At 33.4% G+C, this 15,705-nt stretch overlaps 1 protein-coding gene across 4 annotated transcripts in view; it reads left to right on the top strand.

Moving 5' to 3' along the window:
• The window catches only part of VPS13C (vacuolar protein sorting 13 homolog C), a 179,721-nt gene that overhangs the window by 153,198 nt on the left and 10,818 nt on the right, over window positions 1-15,705 (top strand). For 2 of the 4 annotated variants that reach the window (XM_060151206.1, XM_060151200.1), the window contains 15 exons: window positions 947-1,088; window positions 2,128-2,268; window positions 3,064-3,145; window positions 3,257-3,326; window positions 3,935-4,046; window positions 4,165-4,278; window positions 6,237-6,376; window positions 8,013-8,094; window positions 9,064-9,177; window positions 9,970-10,045; window positions 10,443-10,606; window positions 11,826-11,871; window positions 13,479-13,602; window positions 14,415-14,529; window positions 15,256-15,279. In XM_060151206.1, coding sequence (XP_060007189.1) covers window positions 947-1,088; window positions 2,128-2,268; window positions 3,064-3,145; window positions 3,257-3,326; window positions 3,935-4,046; window positions 4,165-4,278; window positions 6,237-6,376; window positions 8,013-8,094; window positions 9,064-9,177; window positions 9,970-10,045; window positions 10,443-10,606; window positions 11,826-11,871; window positions 13,479-13,602; window positions 14,415-14,529; window positions 15,256-15,279 — 1,546 coding nt within the window. Of the gene's footprint in view, window positions 1-946; window positions 1,089-2,127; window positions 2,269-3,063; window positions 3,146-3,256; window positions 3,327-3,934; window positions 4,047-4,164; window positions 4,279-6,236; window positions 6,377-8,012; window positions 8,095-9,063; window positions 9,178-9,969; window positions 10,046-10,442; window positions 10,607-11,825; window positions 11,872-13,478; window positions 13,603-14,414; window positions 14,530-15,255; window positions 15,280-15,705 lie in introns of those variants that run through there. The other 2 variants (XM_060151212.1, XM_060151193.1) reach the window with 1 other exon arrangement.

The following is a 15,705-nucleotide window of genomic DNA, read 5'->3' as shown; positions in this document are numbered from 1 at the left end:
CTTCTACCTAACCTTCAATCGTAAGTGATTGATTTGTAATGTATTGACATGCTAAAAGGCAACAATCAAGAGAAGAATCTAATAGAGTAGGAAACAAAATTTAAAATTAGATCTAGAATTTTTCTAATATAGAATAGAATTTTACAAATGTATTACAAGTGATACATATGCTTAGTTAAGCTAATATTGTCTTAGATTGAGATCAGTATTTGACAGTATCTCTGCATGAAAGGACATTTTTAAAGATGCTCATTACAGATCAGCATTAACAGATGAACATTTGCAATAGATTTTCAAAATAGGGAACACTAACTTTGAGCCCTAATTAAGTGAAAAGTTGTCACCCCCACAAAAGAAGTGTAAAAAAATTTTTTGGTAACTATGTATGGTAATGGAAGTTAACTGTTACTGTGGTGATAGTTTTACAGTATATACAAATATCAAATCATTATGTTGTACATCTGAAACTAAGTAATGTTATATGTCAACTATACCTCGATAAAAAGGAAGGGAGGAAGCGAGGGAGGGAGAAAGGTTTTTCTCATTAATAGACTTGTTTTTAAAAATTGTACCCAATTGTTATTTTTACATTTTGAATTTCATCAATTAAAAAATGTATGGAAGTGTTTTATCTCTCTTGTTATTTAAGTACCTACATAATAACTTTGAATTTGTCTCAGCTCACAAAGCCTAAAATATCCCCATATGAAAAAAGTTTGCTGGTCCCTTAGCTCATTGATGTCAACGTGTGACAAAAAGATTTTCCCCTGCCTCTTTTCCTTATGCAATTTTATAACACAGATATATTTTGGTATTTTAAAAAAATCTCATGTATAAATGTGATTTTCATAGGTGGTTGACAGTTGCAACAATTTGGAGTTGAATGACAGTTCCACAACGTAAATATGTATTTAACTTAATTAATTTTCTTTGTGAATTGTTTTAGTTCTGGTGTTGTTTGGGAGATGAAACCAAAACAGAAATGGAAGCCATTTAGTCAAAAGCAGATAATTTTATTGGAAAAGTCCTATAAGAAATATCTAGAATCAAGAGACCTTGGCTGGATTAAACTAGATGATAATTTTGAGGTATACCAAAATTGTTTTGTTTTGTTTCTTATATATGTATTTTGTCGCTTCTGGTGGTGGTAAATAAAATTTCACTATCCAAGTAAAAATGTGTATGCAGAAACTAATTAATTTGTAGGATTGGCATAACTAGTAAAAATTTATTAGTACATTTTAAATTAAAGTACATTGTTGAATCATATAGTATGAAACATTATCTAAATACGTTTCTTATCTGCATTTTTATAATTTCTTCTATTTGTAAAGCAGATAGTTTCATGTAACTTGTTTTTAGGAAGATTATGGAGAAATTAAGATTGCTTATTGAAACTTTTCCTATTCTGAATGATACCAATATATATTGCTAAATAAAGGCTGTGCAAAATTGTATATATCAGTGATGAAAACTCTGTAGAAAACTTGCTCAATTAAATTCATTAAATGTGAATGATTGTAGGACATGAGTAGATGTACACATGAAAATGTGTACTCTACATAGGCCCCTACACTGTTGAAACTGAAAGTCACTTTTGCTCCGAGAAGACCCCAGAAGCTTGACTGCAGGTTCAGTCATACAATTTGGGCTGCTCTTTGTCTTTAATGGTTGAGTCTGCATTGTCACCAGATATGCTCCCCAACCCCACGCCCATCCCTGTAAGTGTTGGTCATGCTCAAATGAAAAAACACTCTACAATTAGTGTCAGACGTAAATAAGCTATTAACTATTCCTTGTTTAACTTTGTTAAAACAAAGTTTAAGTGTTATCTAGAATTATCCATTACAATTGAGGTTTTTAAAATGTAAAAAGCATGGCTTTTTATTTTTAAGTATAATTTATATAGTTGAAAAGTTCTCCAATTGTTTTCTTGTTTTCCTTATAACCTTGGTAGAAAAGTGATGATTCTGCTTCCAGTATCTCAACTGTAGATCATCTTAAGGTAGATCTTTTGATGAGACCAAGAGATTAAGATACTTTTCCTTTCCAGTTTGTAAGTGGATATATAAAATGGGCTTCACTGCTCATACCAGTTTATCACAAACACGTGTACTTTTTTCCCAGGTAAATTTTGGCAAAGACCCAATGGAAATGCGCCTCCCTGTTCGGTGCCCTATAAAGCGAGATTTTTTATCAGGAATTCAGGTTGAATTTAAGCAGTCTCCTCACCAAAGAAGTTTAAGGGCCAGATTGTATTGGCTTCAGGTAACATTATCATCCTATTCAGTAGATATATCTAATCAGTTTGGGAATCTTGGGTCTGAATTTTTTTTTTTTTTAAACAAGATTCTGTCATGCATCATAGTTGGTATCTTTCTTTTTGTTTATACATTTATTCTCCTTCTTCCACATATTCCTGTAGATTCACCATCCAAGGCTAAATGACCGTTGAGACTTTAATTTGACCAGTTAGCCTGCCAGAGTGTTTTCTTACACTGAAATTGTTATTTTTAATATTCCTTTGTATTTGTCATGGGATCCCAAAATAGGATTTTCTTTTGTCCTTCTCTATGGGAATGAGTGGGGCTTTATTGGAGGCTGTTTTTGTCTGCTCGTTTGCTTGCTCCTTTCCTCTGTCTCTCCATCTCTTGCTTTTAACTACCGATTACTGCTATTTAGGACATTTTAATTTTTTTCTTAATACCTAACCTCTAATTTCATATCTGGTCTCTACTTAAATTTTTATTTAAATAATAGATAGATGAAATCTCACATGGTCCATAGGTACAAATATTTCCATTAATGGTGTTCATGCTGCACAATTTTAATGCAATTATGAGGATGTTTATATATTCCTTTATGTAAAAGCTTGCCCTTGGTGAGATTTATAAGAATTTTAGATTTAAAGTGAAACTTTTAATAGCAGCACATATACATACAGATACTTATTTATGATGCAATTAGTGGCATCATCTATAATATTGTCTCTGAAACAAAAGTTTAAATTTAAATTATTTCAAGTCCTGCTCAATCAGTTTTCTTTTTTTTTTTTTTTGTCAGGTTGATAGTCAGTTACCAGGTACAGTGTTCCCTGTTGTATTTCATCCTGTGGCCCCTCCAAAATCTATTGCTTTGGATTCAGGTAAAAAGAGATTAAATTGAGATATACTCTGTATATAAAAGTTGAGTAGACATTATTTTGACCTATTATAAAGCTTGATTGTCCTTTTCCTGTTTTCTTTCTTCCTTTTAGAGCCCAAACCTTTCATTGATGTGAGTGTCATCACAAGATTTAATGAGTACAGTAAAGTCTTACAGTTCAAGTAAGTAAAGATTCCCTTATTTATCTAAAGGAATTTAAAATGAGAATCTACTTTGAAAATAAATTTTACTCTTTTGAAAGTGACTTCTGTATAAAAATTATTATCCACCTGAACATATCAGTCTACTTTTGGTCAAGTAATTTTCTATATTGAAACTTATTTTAATAATATATATTTTAAAGTAAAATTCCTTCAACCACTTTCTCTCCTTTGTAACTTCCATTAGGATATAAAATAGTGAAATACAAATGATAAGTGTGTTTGTGAGGTGTGTTCTTTAAAGTAATTCCTGTGGACTTTAAAAATTAAGTAATACATGCTACATCATCTTTGCTTTTGTCCCTTACATATGGAATTCGGGACTTTAAATGCTAAGTGTTAATACAGCAGTATTACCTCTAGTGAAACCTTCACTATAATGAAAAAAAAAATCTCAGTCTAAGTAGACTTTGATCTTGTTAACATAACACTTTTTTTTAGAGATCAAGGAACAAGATGTGGTTTTTGGCCAAAATCAAAGTTTTAACGTGGAAAATTACAAGATTTGATAGAAAGCCTTTTTCATCTTAAAAAAAACCTTTTCCACTTAAAATTTTTTTTTTCCTTAGGTATTTTATGGTTCTCATTCAGGAAATGGCCTTAAAAGTTGATCAGGGGTTTCTAGGAGCTATTACTGCACTGTTTACCCCAACAGCTGACCCTGAAGCCGAAAGAAAATGGGTAATAATTTTTATTTCTTGGGAAAATTATAAAGTAAAAAAATTAAATCAACCATTCTTTGCACTAATTGTAGTAGGAAAAAAAATTAAAATAGAAATTCTTGATTAATTTTTTTCAGACAGAGTTAATCCAGGAAGACTCTGATGCTATAAACACAGAATTAGCGGAAACCTCAGTGACTGATACGTCCATTCTTAGTTTCTTTGAACATTTCCATATTTCTCCTATTAAGGTTTGTTATAATTACTATTTCGAAAATTTGACAGTATTGTAGAATTTTTAAAGGATCTGTGTACAAATATGGGTTTTAATTTGTTGCATCAAGTATTTGGTGGGAATTCTGTTTGATTAATTGAAATAATTAAGACAGTTCTCTGACATATGTACAACCATAATTCCCACAGAGAAACCACCAGAGCGTGCTTTCTAGTCTTGAATTAATAACCCCTTTCTTCAAGGAAAAAGCTGACAAAAGCATTTCTTAATTAAGCAAAGAAGTGCTCACCAGTGTTTAATGTTTTGGTTGCACTTTGTAACTGCTGTCACTGTCTGAATAGAAAGCTATAATGGGTTTCCTAACCAGAATGTGAAAATGCTGAAGTAGGTATTATACTGTTGATGCGGTGTTTTTCACCCTTCCAAAATTTGATTGTAACTAAGAGAGTGGAAAATTGGATACCTTTCACTTGCCTGATTTTGTACTTTATGAACCCATTTCCTTATCTCCTTTTGTTATTCTTTTTAGCTTTTATAGGGGAAGGTGACTGCTTAGAGAATTCACAAATGCTGTCAACCATGAAGCTCTAAACTTGTGTAATGGGCCAGATTTACAATTAAGTAACTCTTTTAAAATATTGATGATCCTTTACAGTCTCCAAAACTGTTTATAGCACATTATTTTTAGTTGCATTCACCAATCCATTCAGCTAAATGAATAGATTTATAAAATGCAATTATTATTTTAAATTGATACATTAGTTTGGTGTTATCAGACATATCCATAGTGTTAGGTTTAAAATTGATATTGTTTTATGTGGTATTATGCACAACTTCTTTTTCATTATTAAATGAAAATCAGTTCTTTATGAGATTGAGCAGTACCTTCAACAGATTATTTACTGAAGGCCTGCTGTCAGAGTTGCTGTGGAAGGTGTAAAATGACTTTATGGAGTTTATAATCTCGGGGGTATTAAAGATTGATGATTTACATATACGTATTTTTAGGCGCACTGGGAATTGTGCCATGAAGTTGAATAATTAAGATCATGAACCATGGTCATTTTCTTATTCCATGGTGACTTTGCCCTAGGAAAAAGCTGGATCTCTTTTCACCTAAGATTACCTTTCCTGGATCACAGCAGTCTGTGACTCTGAAGATGGGCAAAAGTCCACATCAGAGAAAAAATCTCAACAACCAGGCTTTCTTGGCTTTACCTCAAGTCCCCTCTATTGAGCTCTCTGTTAATGAGGGAAAATGCCTAGAGAATGGCAGAATGAGAAGGGAGAGTTATCTGCTTTACTTACACATGTTGAATTACCTTACGCCTGTGTCTTCTGGTACTGTTGCCTTCTGGCACTGTTGCACTAATGATGATGCAGCACAAAGTAGAAGAAGCTAAATGGGAATGTGAAAATCTCATGGCTGAGTACTGAGTTGAAGGGTCCGTGGAAGCTGAAAAACTTATTACTCTTTTAAAAATTTGTTTAAAACTTGCCAATTGTTGCCATAATTGTCATGTTCTTGTTACTTGTTATTATGGTATGATTATACCACAGTTGTTATTGTTAGTTGTTAACATAAGTTGTTTATCTTATTGGATTAAAATAAATGATTGTCCATTATTTCAAGTGTTAGATTACTTGTGGGCCAGTTGACACATTTTTCTCCTTAAAATGATGATGCTATTTTTGCAAAGGGTTTTGGTCTCCTCCATATAAACACAATGGTATTTATAGGCTTTGAATAAAATTATAGTTCAATTTTTGGGACAGACTTGATTTGTATTTTATCAAAAGGTAAATATGAGAATCAGAGCTGTTCAGTGTAATTTACTGAGTAATAAATAGTAGTTTTCTTTAGGACTCTAATTGAAAGATACACCATTTGTTTGTATCTGGACGATCTGGCTTCTATGTATGTAAATATTTTTGGTTTTAGTTTTCATTTATTGAACATTATTTTTCTTTTAGTTGCACTTGAGTTTGTCTTTGGGTTCTGGCGATGAAGAGTCAGACCAAGAAAACAAGGAAATGATTCCAATTCATTCTGTCAATCTGCTATTGAAAAGCATAGGTGCTACTCTGACTGATGTGGATGACCTTATATTCAAGTAAGAGTTATGTTAAAGTGTATTGGGGAGGTTTTTATATCAGGATGATGTTTCTGGATATTAATTCTCTCCATTTGTGCTAGAATGTTAGCTTTGAAAAATGATAATTCTTACTACTTATTCTTGAATAATTTGGTCCCTTTCTAATTATGCCCTTTAGGTATACTTATTTTACTCATAAAGATAAGGTAAAGAGTCTGATATCTTCTGCAGTTATCAGTATCTAGATAATACATGAATATAGTATAAACATTGAATTAGTTTAGTAGTATATTATAAATTGACCATGTTTTAAAAGGAATTATATTTAGAAATATATAGCAACAGGATTAGATTTCAGTATAATTATATGGCAAAGTATAGATAATAGCTCCTTGCTGCATTTAAAATAAGAATATTTGTGTGTGCCAGAGACATATAAATTCAATGAATGTTTATTGAATTGAATATTCAACAGTGGTACTGGAGAAAAAAATTCATTAATATTATTTTCACCTGACTTGCACACTATCAAATTTCATAGGAATTGAAGGCTTAAACATAAAATTCAAATAGAAAAACAAAGACTAAGGAAAAATAGAAGTTAATCGCTATCAAATCTCTGAATAAAAGGAAACCTTTCTGTGTTTAAAAGCCATGAAAAAATCCCAATGGAAAAATACAAAATTGATTTGACTACATAAAAATTAAACTCTTACAATAAAATCAATGAAAACACTTAAAAAACAAAGGACTGGAAAAATATGATGACAAGTATAACAAAAGATAATAATCTTCATTTTTAACCTAAAAGTTCCAATGCCATAGGTGCCAGAGGACAATGTGAGATAATTCACAAAAGGGAAGATACAGTGGCTAATAGATATTAGAAATGGTTAGCTTTATTATTTATCAAAGAATATATGCAAATTAAAACAAGTTATCAAAGCTTTCAAAATATGAGAAATCCTAATACTAGAGAGGGGTGGATCTAAGAAATGGGCACTTTTTTTTTTTTTTTTTTTTTTTTTTTTTACTATTTGTGTCAGTGGAAAGGGATCTATTCAAGAGCCTTAAATGTTTTTGTAGTCTTTCACTCATTAATTATTTTGGGTGGGAATTCGGTCCAAAAAATAATCTTGAAACACAACCAAAGTTATATTCAAGATACGCATAGCAGCATTATTATGTCAAAATTTAAAAATGTCTGACTGTGGAAGAATCGTTTGTTATGACATGTTCACATGATGGAATGCTATGCATTATTTAAAATGGTTACATAGAATTTTGAAAACACAGAAGAATATTTATCCACAATGCTGAGTGTAAAAATGCATACAGAATGTTTTAATATTTTGCAGTTGCACAGAAAAGAAAGAATTCAAAGTGGAAAATGAGAAGAAGAAAAAACTTTTTAAAAAATCCACTGTGTGGTGGGATTATGGTCAACTTTTTTAAACCTTTTTACTGTTTATGTGTTTATGAAAGATTTGCATGAGAATGCACTATTTTTATAGTTTTGTTATCCTAATATTTAAGATCTGAAATTATGTGTACAAACCTAATTGTGAATTAGCAATGATTATCATTGAAATTTTAAGTCTCTTTTTTTTTTTCAAAAAATAATCTTAGTACTTTTGGCACTTTCTCCTCCCAGACTTGCTTATTATGAAATTCGATATCAGTTTTACAACAGAGATCAGCTCATGTGGAGTGTTGTTAGACATTACAGTGAACAGGTAATTTCCTATCATAGTAACTCATAAGGAATATATTTCATAAAATAGCAAAACAAAACATTTGTATGTGATTGTACAGTGTGTGACGTTTACCTAATTTACTGCAGTTCTCAATCTCATTACTTAGTTTTCTTGAATGATTAATTTCTGTTTCTTTAGTTTTTCCCCAGCCCCGTATAAACTTTTTTAAAAAGTTTCCCTTAGTGTTTTTTCCCTTTGCAATTGTACATTTACCACTTTGGGAAAGCATAGTAACTTAGGAGTCAATACATTTTATTCCTTCAATGACTATAGTTTCTAAGCATAGTCTAGCAGAATTGTGAGGAAGCCAGGTTCCTCCCTTTGCCTGTTACTCCATGTTTCGAGTTCTATGCACAGAGACATAGTAGTTGTTTTGGGGCACTAGGGTTCCATTGCTATACTGTGGAACTCCAGGGTGACATTCCTCTTTCCTTCCTCTGCTGGCAGGTCCTTTCTCTTATGGTGTATAGACATTATGTTTTTTACATGTCAAATAAGGATATTTTTTCTTTTTTTTTTGTTTTTGTTTTTAACCCATCTAGTTCATAGAAGTAGTGATAATAACAAAAGTAAGTACCAGTTATTGAAATATATATTCATTTAATATGCATACTCAGCCATGCTAGGTCAGTATAATAGACCTCCCATTTTATAGATGAAAAGAGGAAGGCCTACAGAGACTAAGTGACTTGTCCAAGGTTACATAACTGCCAAATGGCAGACTTTGCCTCAAACCTTAGTTCTGTCCAATTTGAAAGACCCATGTAAAAGTACTAACATAATGCCTGGCACATAGTGAAAGATCAATTAATGGTCGTAGTGGTGGTTATTCTGCAGCGCTTTCCTTTAACAAACCTAATTTAGTCAGTATCCCACTTTCTTACTGCATCATGATGTTGTTCCTTACAGTAGTTGCAAAGGACTTCATTTATTTTTTTTCCCTTGTAGTTCTTGAAACAGATGTATGTCCTTGTATTGGGCTTAGATGTGCTTGGAAACCCATTTGGATTAATTAGAGGTCTGTCAGAAGGATTTGAAGCTTTATTCTACGAACCCTTCCAGGTATTGATCTTTCATTTATTTTAAGTGTAGTACAGAAAAATGGATGCTCTATTTTTTATGACAAGTAATTTGTATTTTAATTGCATCTGGGGACTGAATAATGTTCATATAACATATATCAATTTTATATATTTTTTTAAATTACTAGAAATGACATTAAAAGATTGTTTTAGAATTAACTGAGCACTTCTAGTGTCTGGGTAATAAAACATCCCCACGTTTTCTAGGATTTAATGTAGTTGTAAGGAAGAGTGCTAGGTAGTTTGAGACCCATTTCAAGGCTGTTTCACCACTATGGAAAGGACTAATGGGGCACTAAAAGCTGACTTTGTTTCATAGTCAAGCTTTCCTCTAACCTGTTCTCCTCCATTTAAAGGATCCAGGAGCCTAGTGTGGTGAGGGTTTTAGAAGGACAAAGCAAAGAGAATAAATGGGGAGAACAAGAGAGCTGAAACTGTGGGCTCTTAGTCTCGTTGTCACTGTGGCTTGCTTTAGCAGTCAGATGGCACTTGGTCCTGGGAGGCCAACTTCAGATTGTGACTGAAGCCAGTGATTTACTCCTCTCCAATTTTTGTCATCTTAAAGGGCTTGCTGAGATCATGTGGGTTGAAGGTATCTTCAAACACAATAGGTATTCCATCAGTATTTGGGTTAGAAGGTGAAAACTGTCACCACAATGTTTATGTATCTTTACAGATTCTGTATCTTCATGGAAACTCTGAAATATTAGATTCAAAGTCTTAAACTTATTTAAATTTTAAGTAGCAAACTTTTTTTTTTTTTTCCGGCCAGGGTGCTGTTCAAGGCCCTGAAGAATTTGCTGAGGGGTTAGTAATTGGAGTAAGAAGTCTCTTTGGACACACAGTAGGTATGTATCATATATTTGTGTGTGTGTGTGTGTGTGTATTTTTAATTATAGTTATTATAAAATGCATTGTTTATGAAAAACAAATGATTATGTTTAATAAAAGAGGGATTATTTTTATAATAATCCTTTTAAAAGATGTGTTCCCTTGTTCTTAAGTGGAAAATAATTTAACACTGACCTGCTGAGTTTTTTAAATATGTCTTTGTTGTGTTGAATCAATGTACTTTAAATAGTTTTATTCCTCTTCTTGCTAAGTGGGAAATGGAAGAAATAAATGCATTTTTGTATATGAGACAGAATTTTAAGCACCTGTTAGTTTAAAGCAGCCGCATGCTGTATGTTGTGGTAATGCCTTTTAAAGAAACAGTGTGACTTACTTCTCTTGACCTTCTGATAGGTGGTGCAGCAGGAGTGGTATCTCGAATCACCGGTTCCGTTGGAAAAGGTTTGGCAGCAATTACAATGGACAAAGAATATCAGCAAAAAAGAAGAGAAGAGATGGGTCGGCAGCCTAAAGATTTTGGTGACAGCCTGGCCAAAGGGGGAAAGGGCTTCTTGCGTGTAAGTCTCCTGCCAAATCTTCAAGAAATGCTTACTTTTATATACACTTTAGAATATGTACTGGTTGTTTGGCACTTGGAATACTGCTTGTGAGTAAACGTCTGTCAGAGTATCAGTAGTGATAAATTGTGGCCTTTGTTTCCTTTTTTATTCTCCTTCCCTTTATCACCATCAGATCTACCCCCCAATTCCTGGACTTAGTTTGGCGCTCAGCTGGAGTGAAAACTGTAATGATGGCAGGTTAGCATTAGTGGGGAGGGGGCAGGTAGAGCGGAGGAATGTGGAGGTAACGAGTGGGGAGGAATTCTTCAGGTCATTGTCAGTCGACCGTTTCTATGGAAGGGAGGCATACAAGCTACAGGTTATAAACCAGGAACTACCTTTCATTACTTTTTAGGTACAGGTATTATAAATTATATACGAATATTGTTTAATTATACAGGTAATATATGACTGTCCTCCTTATAGGTAATAATAGGAACTTATAAGTTCTTTTTTTAAACGAGTAATGGAAACATAGGTAAGGCTGTAAAGTACTCTTTGATTACCCCTCACCTCTTCTGAGAGGTGTCTAATCTTTTCAATATAGTATATATCCTTCAGTTCCTTTTCTGTGTGTTTATGTAATATGCAGGTATTTTTAGTTACTACCGTTACTTGACAGTTACTTAAAGAATGTACAAATATTATTTTTTAAATTTTGGAGATAATTCAGGAGACTGTAACTGCTGTGTTTGTGCCAGTGATTTGTAATGTTTTGTGTATTCTCTAAAGTGCTGTACTTGTCGGGATATTTGCTATCCTTCAGAGGTCCCTTCATTTTCAGTTTTCCACACTTTCACTAGATTATAGAGTAACCTTATTAGAACTTATAATTAGATGTATAATTTTCTCAGCTTACTCATATACTGATATGGATGGAAACTGAGACTTAAAGAGATTGTATCAACTGCTAATTGGTGTCAGTCAGATGTAGAAAATTTTCACCTTTACTGCTTTACTCCTTTGTCTATTATTAAGTTCTACAAAGTGCTCCATTTAAAATTTGCTATGATGTAATATTTTAAAAATCATAGTGCTCACTTACATGTGCATGTTGTTCTCTGTCAAGTCCTCATTTAAAAAAAGTTATTTCTAGTATGTCTGTAGAGACCTCTAGTGGTTGGTTTAAAATTAAGCACCTTCCTTTCGGGCTTGACTTGATTGGTTTCTCTCTCAGGGAGTCGTTGGTGGAGTGACTGGAATAATAACAAAGCCAGTGGAAGGTAGGTAGAGAACGTTTCTTTCCTGTACAGAGTCTGAGGAGTTGATACATGGTAAATTGTTTAATGAGCATAACTTTCCTCAGGATGTGAAGAGGTTAAGTAGTAGACTATGTCTCAGACTTTGGATGCTATTTTTAGCAGGGCCATAGTTAGACTAGAGTCCCTTGGACCATCAATAGCAATTGACTCTTTTTTTTTATCCTATTAAAAAAAAGGACATTACTTTATTCAGTACAGTCCCTATCAAAATCGCAGTTAGGTTTTTTGCAGAAATTGACAAGCAGATTCTAAAATTTGTATAGGAATTCTGGGGAACCCCGAATAGCCAAAACAACCTGGAAGAAAAGAAGGAAGTTGGAGGACTTACACTGTCCAATTTTAAAACTTACTATAAAGTTAAAGTAGCCAAGACAGGTGGTGCTGGCATACAGGTACACATATAGATCAATGGAATAGAATTCAGATTCCAGAAATACATCCTTACTTTTATGGTAGATTGATTTTTGACAGGGGTGCCAAGATAATTCCATAGAGAAAAATAGCCTTTTCAACAAATGGTGCTGGGACAACTGAATATAAACATAGAGTTTATATATGTGACCCAGCAATGCCACTGTTAGGTATATACCCAAGGGAATTAAAAAGCTATGTTTGCTTTAAAAACTTGTACATAAGTGTTTATAGAAGCATTATTCATAACAGCCAGAATGTAATAGCAACCCAAATGTCCATCATCTAATGCATGGATAAACAAAATGTGGTATATCCTTACAAATAAGTTATTATGCAGTTATAAAAAGAAATCAAGTATTGATATAAGTACAAGATGGGTGAACCTTGAAAGCATGATTCTAAGTGAAAAAAGCCAGTCACAAAAGACCGCATATTGTATGATTCCATTTGTAGGAAATGACCAGGATAGGCCAGTCCATACAGATAGAAAGTACGTTAGTGGTTGCCTAGGTCTGCAGGGTGGGGAGGAAGGAGGTAAATTGCATAGGATTGAGAAGAGGGTTTAGGGGGAAATGATGGGGAATGATTGCTGATAGGTGTGGGGTTTCTTTTTGAGATAATAACAGATTTTCTAAAATTGATTATGGTGATAGTTGCACAACTCTGAATATACTATAAAAAACATTTAACTTGTATACTTTAATGGGTGAATTATATAGTATTTGAATTATATTTTAATAAAGTTCTTATATTTTTTTAAAAAGTGCACTGCTTGAAAAATCTCCTGATTGTTGGCCAAAAAAAAAAAAAAAAACCCACAATATTTTCTGGTCAGTTCTTAGATCTTCCAGTTATAGGTACTGACTAGACTCCTGGATCAGTAGTTGTAAAATTTGAGTGTGCCTTGGGGTTACCTTGGGGACTTGTTAAAGCACAGATTACTGGCTGGGAGTGGGGGCTAATAATTTGCATTTTTAACACACTTTGAAAACTGCTGTTGTATCACACGTTAGGATTAAATTCAACTTCTTTAGAAAGTCAAATTCTAGGAACTTCCTGGGTAAAACAGTTCAGGATTTGACTTAGGCTTTTGTTGAGTTCAAAGTTGCTTATTTTAAAATCTCTATTCTTTCATTGTCTTTGGTTTTATGAAGGTGCCAAAAAGGAAGGAGCTGCTGGATTCTTTAAAGGAATTGGAAAAGGGCTTGTGGGTGCGGTGGCTCGTCCAACTGGTGGAATAATAGATATGGCCAGCAGCACCTTCCAAGGAATCCAGAGGTAATTAAGTGCGCACTGTATGCAAGCTATGTGTCTGTGTGCTAATTGTTGCCAGGAATACATAAGTAGGTTAAATACTCTGCCTGTGCGTGAGGACCTTAAAGTCTAATTGAAAGCTCTGACAGGTTCACAAGGTAGAGTGCCCCCAGAAAGGAGTAAGAAGAGATTTTTTTTATTAGCCAGTTTCTCTTTTATTCAGCAAGTGTTTATTGGTCCCTACTATATGCCAGGCAGTGTGCTAGACACCACAGATACAAAGAGTGGATGGCCTACTCCCTGCCTTTATTATTTTGACATTTTCTTTTCTTTAAGAAAAGGGGGGGAACTTGGAGTCAAACCTACTTGTTTTTTTTGTTTGTTTGTTTGTTTTAATTAATTTATTTATTTTTGGCTGTGTTGGGTCTTCGTTTCTGTGCGCGGGCTTTCTCTAGTTGCGGCAAGCGGGGGCCTCTCACTATCACGGCCTCTCTTGTTGCGGAGCATAATCTCCAGACGTGCAGGCTCAGTAGTTGTGGCTCATGGGCCTAGGTGCTCCGTGGCATGTGGGATCCTCCCAGACCAGGGCTCGAACCCGTGTCCCCTGCATTGGCAGGCAGATTCTCAACCACTGTGCCACCAGGGAAGCCCTAAACCTACTTGGTTTTAATACTTATCACATTATTTTGGGCAAGTTATTTAAAATTACTCTGTTTATTAAATATTGATATACTGTGTTACGTAGTACAGTGTTGAATCAACACATATATATTTGTATTATTTTGAAAGTTTCTCACATGTTTTCTTATATGTACTTACTCTGCTGCCTTACACAGGGTGGCAGAATCAACTGAGGAAGTGACCAGGCTCCGTTCCCCTCGCCTGATCCATGAGGACGGCATCATTCGCCCTTATGACAGACAGGAATCTGAGGGCTATGATTTATTTGAGGTATAAATTCTATTCTTCATGGTCATGAGTGAAATTTAATTTTAAAGATTTCTAGGATCAGGATTTCATGGGTGGTTTCTAAAGTTCGTGATTCATGAACTTCTTTAAAGATGACACAGGGAATGATGGTAGGGTAGAATTTGATTATTTGTTTTATTATATTAGCATAATGTATTAAATGGGAGTAACTCATCATTTTTTTTCTGCACAGGATCAAAGCTTTTTAGTGCAGAAAGGATAACCTTAAAAGAAGTCATAGGCTTTATTACTGTTTGTATGTTAGCTCCTTTAGTTTGCGTTGTTAACTTTGGTCTCCTACTTTGTAGCTAATTATTGGAATTTCACTGCTTCCTTTTCTCCCAACCAAATTAATTTATTTAGACTATATTGTAAATCTAGATTTATTCAGGTAAACAGAAGCTGGAGGAGAGAAAAAAAGATTATGTACAATTTAATCTTTTTAAACCTTAAAAACTTTTTTAAGGATTTTTTTGGCTTTTATTTTAGTTTTAATTTTACTGTATTTAAATAATACACACATATGTAAATTGCTATTCTCCCATGACTAGCTTTCCTCCAAAATAAAATTAGTAATATTTTCCTACTTTGACTTTAAAATAAAATGACTCTTCATTTTTCTTAGACTTTGATTTTTATAGTATGTGATTATATTTTATCTTTCTGCATGCTTCTAACTTTATTTTCTTTCTTTTTCTGCCTACACAGCAAGAACTGGAAATACAGGAGTAAATGTTTTCTATACTACTACTTGATTTCATCCTTAAAAATCAAAACAAACTGTGGTATTAATTGACTGTCCTGATTTATTTAGAGTGAGAGTCCATTAAAATGAAGTTTTCTTTACATTTCTCACCTCTATCTGAACTTTTTATTGTAGTGGCTTGACTACAGATAAAAATTGTGATATTCCTGGTAATACTGTACAGGAATAAGAGGTCAATATAAAAGATGAAAGGACATAGGAAATCAACTCTCTTTTACATTTAGTTGAAGGAACACTTTATTGAACTCACAAGTGGATACTTTTACTATCATTTTGAGAATTTCATCTTTTCTTACGGTATTCATGTGCATTTCTGGTAAAGTTGGGGAAAAAAAACAATTCTTATGTTCAGTCTATTATGTGTTCTTTATGTATGTGAGTCCTGCTGATAA

Source organism: Lagenorhynchus albirostris, chromosome 1 (genome assembly GCF_949774975.1).
Source record: "Lagenorhynchus albirostris chromosome 1, mLagAlb1.1, whole genome shotgun sequence".
NCBI lineage: Eukaryota > Metazoa > Chordata > Mammalia > Artiodactyla > Delphinidae > Lagenorhynchus > Lagenorhynchus albirostris.
Note: the sequence above shows the minus strand (reverse complement) of the source record. Positions and strands in the feature narration are given on the sequence as shown.